The following is a 7,500-nucleotide window of genomic DNA, read 5'->3' on the forward strand; positions in this document are numbered from 1 at the left end:
GTGTACACAAGATTGCCGTCCAAATGTCCGGACATCCCCTCCCCCCGTTAAAACAACAAGTACGCAAGAGGCAGACTTCTCATGGCTGTAGCAGATGCTCTGCAGGCATGTCTGAGTGTTGGGAAGAGATTTTCTCTGCTGAGGCACCCCTGCATTGCATATAGGGAATTGGGTCTGTTTTGTGCCTGTGTATGTGTGTGTGTGTGTTTGTGTGTGTGTATGTGTGTGTGTGTGTGTGTATGTGTATGTGTATGTGTATGTGTATGTGAATGTGAATGTGTATGTGAATGTGAATGTGAATGTGAATGTGAATGTGAATGTGAATGTGTATGTGAATGTGTATGTGTATGTGTATGTGTATGTGTATGTGTATGTGTATGTGTATGTGTATGTGTATGTGTATGTGTATGTGTATGTGTATGTGTATGTGTATGTGTATGTGTATGTGTATGTGTATGTGTATGTGTATGTGTATGGTGTTGCAGGACTGACTGGTGAGTTTTGTTCTCAGTCCTTATGGCAGCCACCTGAGCTGTGGTGCAGGCCAAGAGGAAGCCCATGATTCATGGCCTTACAGAAGACCAATAAACAGCCACCCATCACAATCCCCAGTAAGGCCAAGAACACCACACCAACTTTTTAAAATATATGCTTTTGTCCTTTTACATACAAGGATTTTGTCAAGATGTGAACTATCAGGACATAAACAGAAGTAGAATATGATAAGATGAGGAAATATGAAGAAAAAGACTAATAACTGGAAACAACAGTAGCCTGTGATATCTCAGTGTTTTTTAGCAGTGTGTTGGTTCTGGGCGCCTGCATACTGTAGTATCTAATCTCCCAGCACTATGAGTGAAGCGACTGGTGTTTTTGATTGTGCACTAGAGTTGTGGGGCATGGCCGGGTTCGCTCATGGAAACTCACTGTCATCCGAGGAAGGCCTCCATGAAAAGGGCCGACCCCATGCAGTCCCCCATAACACGCTCCAGCTCCGCTGACACATGGCAAACAATGAATCAGAGCCTGACACCAGGCCTCAGCTCTGGGACTCACACACTTCATAAGGCTGCATGCAGGACACAGGAGTGCCCGATAGATTATATGACATGTGGAACACGAATCAGTCACAGGGCTCACGTACTCAACGCAGATTCATATTGTAAAGGAGCTGGACTATTTCATGTCTTTTGAAGCAGGGGAATTTGACATATCTCTGCCAGGTTTCTCAGAGTTTGGTTATAAGCTCATTGACAGGGTATTATGTAGTTGAAGCCATATATTGATTTTCATCTTGAATTGTATAGTTGTGGTGTCCAGGCTTTGAGCGGAACTGCATTTAGAAGCCCTGATGCATGATGGAATAAGTCTAAAATGGACTAATATGTGAGGCAAATGGGTTCTTCAAGCAACCAAAAGCTTATAAACACACACACACACACAATGTAAGACATCAGAGCTTGTGTGGTTGTGTGATATTTAAGGCATTTTCAGCTGAGAAGTGATTTGTCTTCTCCATGACGACTTTCCTGAACAAGTAGCATTGTGACCAAGCGATGCAGACGCATCTTGTGAGCTGCATGCTCTTGGAAAAAGCTTTTGCCTGTGACTGTATGAAAGACCATTTTTGTACCCTATGGGGACCACTACAGAAGGTCACTTGGTAGAAACTGTAAATCTGCCAACCTGGAATGTCCCGAGTGGCCTGAAAAGTGAAATGGCACGCACCCACACGCACCTCAAGCAGAGGAGGATTAACAAGAGGTGACTTTTCTCATCACACAAAAGACACTGTTCTCCCCCACGGTCCCCATGAAGACATGCACTCGTCATTCTGCCAGACCTCAGTGTGGCTCGCCAAGCAGTCATAACTTGATTGCATAACAATAAACACATAACATTATGTCCAATGACAAATCTCCGTGCGAGAGCACTTTATTTATGGTGGTCCTGGTGCCTTTTGGAAGCTGTAAGTCAAGGCGGGGGCTTTTTTGTTGTGACGGGCGCTCGTGTGATTTACCGCGAGGGCAGGGAGAGAGGAGAGGCCGGTGCAGTAAAGCTGAGCGTGTCTACAGCCAGACGAGGAGCACCCTGGAGCACCTGAGGCGGGGGAGTCCGAAGACGCCGGTCGGACCTCACTCCTTCCCCACCGCCTCCCCTCCCCTCCTCTCCTCCGCCTGCCTGCTGATGAGCTTGTAAATAAACACGGCTCTGTCTGCCAGCGCCTATCGCCCAAGACGTCACCGACTCCTGTTTTAACCACGTGCGGCGTTTACTTTTTGAATATCAGTGCTTTTAACAGATAGGCCAGCATTATTACTGGGTGTTCACATACGCGTGCGTGTTAGTGCAGAGATAACCCAACATCAAAGGTCCCATAATAACATGCTGTCAGTGGGTCACCTGTGGAATGCCTTTGCTATGGCCATACTTTACTGCCTCCTCTGTTCCTGATGTTATCGTCCCAGAGGCACTCAGGCCTGCTCACTCTGCGGCGCTTTTAGCACCCTTGGCTCCCGTCCTGTCCTCCGTCTCGGACGCCATCTAGCACGGAGGTGCGAAGGACGTGGGTCTCGGGTGACGCAGGAGTCCTCTCGCCCGCTGTGGTGTTGATGTGGCTAATGTAAGTGGTTCTCATCCTCTCGACTGGTGTGGGCAGTGGACACCGCGGGCTGAGTGGTAGGATTGGCAGCACACCAGCCTGCTCTGTGTCTCTGGTCATGTGCGGACTCTGGGAGGACTGTAGTTTCTGGCCGCATGGCTGCAAGAGGAAGTCTGTGAATCCACAGCCGTAGGTGGAAGCAGGGAACGTGCAACCAGGATTACGGATGTGTGTCCATTCATGGTTATGGTTATGGTTCCTGGCAGACACTTTTGCCCAAAGTGGCGTACAACAACAATAAACCTGATCATCAAAAACCAACAGTTCAAAGTAGTCTTCCTAATAATATAAGCAACTGAATCATTTTAACAGAATACTGTACAATATCAAATCATCATTATGCCAAGAATCATAAACACATGCAAACTGTGAATCTGCAAGGAGAACTAATTAGTAAAATACAAGGGGAACAGATTAGTCTTTTAACGCTTTTTGACAATCCCAAAATGTTGGCTAGAACGAAGCGCAATATGTAAATCACTCCACAAAGGAGGAATCACAGACGCTTCATGTCTGTCTCACCTCTGTTGTACTAGCCTGTGTCTGTACGTGTGTGTGTGTGAGAGTGTGTGGGTAACTGCTGCTCATGCTGATTGACTCATTTTACAGAGTTCACATCTGTCATTTGCACTAGTGTAAGTAAGACCTGTTTTATTTCTGAGGGATTACTTCTCAGTAGCTTTCCTGTAAATGCCGCAACTCTGACTTTTCCCGTAAAAAGGGCCCATATTTTGCTTTTTATTGACATGTCTCGTAGCTTTCAGGTGTGTGAAATGTGCTTTGGCACAACCCTCACAGGAGCCTAGCTGGAGCAGAGGACAGGAGCAGCCCCCAGGGCCCTCCCTCTCACTCACTCCCCATGAGGAGCCAGGACGTCTGGTGCGATGGAGGGGCCAGCTGGTTGTTGGGGAGAGTGAGCTTCTCAGGAGCCGCACCTCACGCCACCCCAAACACCACCACCTCCTCCTCCTTCTCATCCTTCTCCTCCTCCTCCTCCCCCAAACCTCCACCGCAAACACCACCACCTCCTACTCCTCCCCAAAACCTCTACTTCAAACACCACCACTTCCTCCTCCTTCTCCACCTCAAACACCTCCCCCAAACCTCCACCCAAAACATCACCACCACCTCCTCCTCCTCCAAACCTCCACCCAAAACACCACTACCTCCTGCTTGCCTCCAGTCATGTCCAGGGACGACGCTACCCTTCAGAGAGAGAGAGAGAGAGCGAGCGCGCAGCTGGAAGGACTCCTCTACACTTCCTGCTCCCACACATGTTTATTATTTCTTCACGCTGCGCCATAACCTCAGCTCTGCCCCCTCCACCTCCGCCTGTACCCGCCACCCCGACTCTCCCGTCCCCGCCACAAATAGCCCTCCTCCACCATGATGAGAGTCACCTATAGGAAGCCAGGGATTGCTTCCAGATGAAGAGCTCGCCTTTTGACAGACACTGGGGGGGATTGTTATTTTCTCCGTTTTTTATGATGTGACTTTGCCAAAGTTGGAATAAATACACTCTTTCCTCTCTCTTCTCTCTCTCTCTCTCTCTTACTCTCTCTTTCTCTCCTTTTTCAATTGTAGTATTCTCAGCAGTCATATGTGCTGCAGATGAAGAGGTGGTTTTAGTGTTTACTGAACCCAAATAATAAATATATAATTTAGCCTAATGAAAAACAACAACAACAGCAGAGCAACAAGCAACGCCTCAGCGGGACTCTTTGATTAGTTACAAAATTGGCTCTTTTGTGAAAAAAAGAGAAACTTCAAGTAATGAGTCACTCTCCTCCTGCAGCTCTTTGACAGGGTCATCCTTTGAAATCCCCTTCATGTACTTCACCAGCCACAGAGTTGGGCAACAGTGCTGGTTGCTGCTGGAGCTCTGTCACGCGTAATGGCTAGTTTATTTAAAGGCAGATCTGCCAATGATTGAAATGAGCTGCACTCCTCCGGAAGACTGGGGTTGGCAGGACAGCTCTTTTTATGATGCATGAATCCAAAGCTCATGTTGAGTAATGTGTGAGCTGAGTCAGGGCTCCTGCGCGTCCAGGGCAGTGTGTCACGCTCCACAGTGCAACAGCAGAATACCAGAACATCTGTAAAAGTATACACTACCACACTGTATATTCAATACAATTGTGTCTCACTTGTACTATATGCAGACTACAGACTATATGTACAGACTATATGTATGTACTTGCAGCAAAATATTTGGTGGCTATGATGTAACTCTGAGCTGAATGTTGTATTGGTCTGTGATTACTGTAAATGTGCATTAGATCCATACTTGCAAAAAGCAACACAGAACAAAAAGCAACACAGAACTTATGTATAATGAATGATTGCTGATTGAAGAATTGTGCAAAGGAGTTTCACACAGGTGTATCAGAGATTCAGACTTATGCAAGGAATCTATACCACCTGTAAAAAGATGTTTTCCTTTTGTTTAGCTTGGGAAAACCAATAGAGTTTGGGGCTTTTGAATGACACCTGTGTTAACTGATTGATTATTGCAAAAGGGTGTGAGAAATGTGTGAACCCAATGAAAATGTGTGAACACATTCACAAGAGATGACTTCTGCTGTGCAAAGAAAGTAGTCATGAAGACCAAGTGGGTTCTAGTTTACTTAAGCAGGTAAAAGCAATCGAGAAAAACTGTAATTCAGCCGTGTGTGTGTGTGTGTTTGTGTGTGTGTGTGTGTGTGTGTGGGTGTGTGTGTGTGTGTGTGTGCGTGTGTGTGTGTGTGTGTGTGTGTCATAGGGAACCACATGTTGCTGCGGGTGCTGCCCTCCGTGTACCCACTCCAGCCGCAGCCCATCCACCAGCACATCGCCCACCTGCTGGCCATGACACCCCAGCTGGATGCCGCCGGACGCCAGCACCTGCTCCGCCTGCTGCAGATGGTGGCCGAGGAGCACCCACTGGTGAGAGAGAGAGAGAGAGAAAGAGAGAGAGAGAGAGGGAAAGAGTGATGGATGGAAAGAGAAAGAGAGAGAAAGAGAATTAGTGCAAGGATAGACAAGATGGACACAGTGAGAGTGAAAGAGGGATTATTGAATGTGTTTTGTGTGTATGTAGAACTCTGTAATAGTGTGTGTGCATGACAGAGAGGGTGAATGAGTGAGTGAGTGTTACACTGTGTTTCTCAGTAAGGCTGAGTAAGGGTGAGTTGTGTATGTGATTCTGAGTGAGTTAGTGAGCGAGTGAGCGAGTGAATGAGTGAGTGAGTGAGTGAGCGAGTGAGTGAGTGAGTGAGCGAGCGAGTGAGTGTGTGAGTGTGTGTGTGAGTGTGAGGAAGGGTGGTTGCAAGTGAGTGAGTATGTTAGAGACTGCATGAGAGAGGAGATGGGAGCTATGGAACAGACCCATGCTTGACTGAATGGCTAGATAGGAATGCCACAGCAGAGCCATGAAAAACACACCAAGAGGGAGAATTCTCCTGTGCGCACACCAGGCCTTAGTCATCACAAAGTCCCTGAGCCGTGCAGACCTGCAGCCAGAGGACCAGGCGGGAAATGAGATACTTTACATATGCATGTTCTCAGAAAGCCTAGTCATCACAACGCTCCTGCATCTGGGAAGACATCGTGGCTCCGCTCCATGGAATGTGCTGAGCGGGATTTCTTCCAGGGAATAACAACAGCATCAGTCATTTGACGCAAGCAGTGAGCTTGGCTAATACACCAGGGACACCTATATGAACACTTCAATTTAGAAATGTCAGAAATGGCTCCAGTGAGTCATTGTCACTTCCTGTATTGGCAAATCAAGCACATCAAGTGCGAGAGCAATTACTGCTGGGAAAGAATTTCTCAATTTGTGAATGTCAAAAAGAGAAAGAATGAGGAATGGAAAGAGAGAGTGAAAGAAAAAGAGAGGAAATGAGAGGATGGAGAGAGTGAGAGAGACAGAGAAAGAGAGAGGATGGAGGGATTGGGACTGTGGAGCCGGTTGAGACAGCCGAATGCTTGATTCTGTAAATAATGGCAGCAGAACAGAAGAGCAGGCTGAAAAGGGGGTATTGTTGAGTGGGATGCCCCCTCCGCCCCTCTCTGCCCCCTCTCCTGCCCCAGCGCTGCCCTGTGCTGCCCGGGGGTGAACCCGCTGGGCCGGAAGTAACCGGTGGAATTGAGCCCAGTCCCGTCTGGGGGCCGGGAGGTCACGCTCCTCACGTGAGGACCCCGAGGCGTCTGCCCCACGCTCACACCCGCACTCACACTGGTGCTCGTGCTCTCGCTGCCCCAAGCTCGCCCAAGTCCAGCCTGCCTGCCAGCCCCCGTCATGCTCGCCCAGACAGCAGCACGGGCAGGCGGGGACCGAGGGCACAGCGGACCACAGACCAGGGGGAGGGGAGAGGTCAGAGGAGGGCAAGTCCTGGTGACTTGGGCCTTCTCTACAGACAACGCTGTCTTCATTCCTGCCTTTCCTGCCTTGCGCGATGGTCTAACTTGTAGCTGGTCAGTTACTCAAATCTTGCTCCTGTGATGGTTATGTGTGGAGACTGCATTTTGTACTCACCTCTAAGCAACCTCAGACATAAGCTCTCTAAATGAGAAAATGAGATGGCTTTAACAGAACACCAGCACGCCACGGTATGTTTGACTTGCAAATGTCCCATAATGCTACATAAAATGTGCATTACATCCAGGTGTCAGTGCTCAGTGGCTCTCCTCACTGTTTTCCCTCATCGTAATGGCCAGTTCTCCAGAGAGAGGCCTGTGAGCTGGAGCGGGGCAGCCTTGGTCCTCTCTCTCTCCCTCTCTCTCGCTCTCTCTCTCTCTCTCTCTCTCTCTCTCTCTCCCTCTCTCCTCCCTCCCTCCCTCTCTCTCCCTCTCCC

General features: G+C 48.5%; 1 protein-coding gene across 4 annotated transcripts in view; it reads left to right on the top strand.

Moving 5' to 3' along the window:
- Positions 1-7,500, top strand: part of veph1 (ventricular zone expressed PH domain-containing 1) — a 76,642-nt gene that overhangs the window by 23,626 nt on the left and 45,516 nt on the right. For 2 of the 4 annotated variants that reach the window (XM_048264417.1, XM_048264418.1), the window contains exons 2-4: positions 1-59; positions 512-611; positions 5,424-5,587. The exon at positions 1-59 is cut by the window's left edge and continues 84 nt beyond it. In XM_048264417.1, coding sequence (XP_048120374.1) covers positions 566-611; positions 5,424-5,587 — 210 coding nt within the window. In that variant the 5' untranslated portion in view covers positions 1-59; positions 512-565. Of the gene's footprint in view, positions 60-422; positions 612-5,423; positions 5,588-7,500 lie in introns of those variants that run through there. The other 2 variants (XM_048264419.1, XM_048264416.1) reach the window with 2 other exon arrangements.

This window comes from Alosa alosa, chromosome 15 (genome assembly GCF_017589495.1).
Source record: "Alosa alosa isolate M-15738 ecotype Scorff River chromosome 15, AALO_Geno_1.1, whole genome shotgun sequence".
Taxonomy (NCBI): Eukaryota; Metazoa; Chordata; class Actinopteri; order Clupeiformes; family Clupeidae; genus Alosa; species Alosa alosa.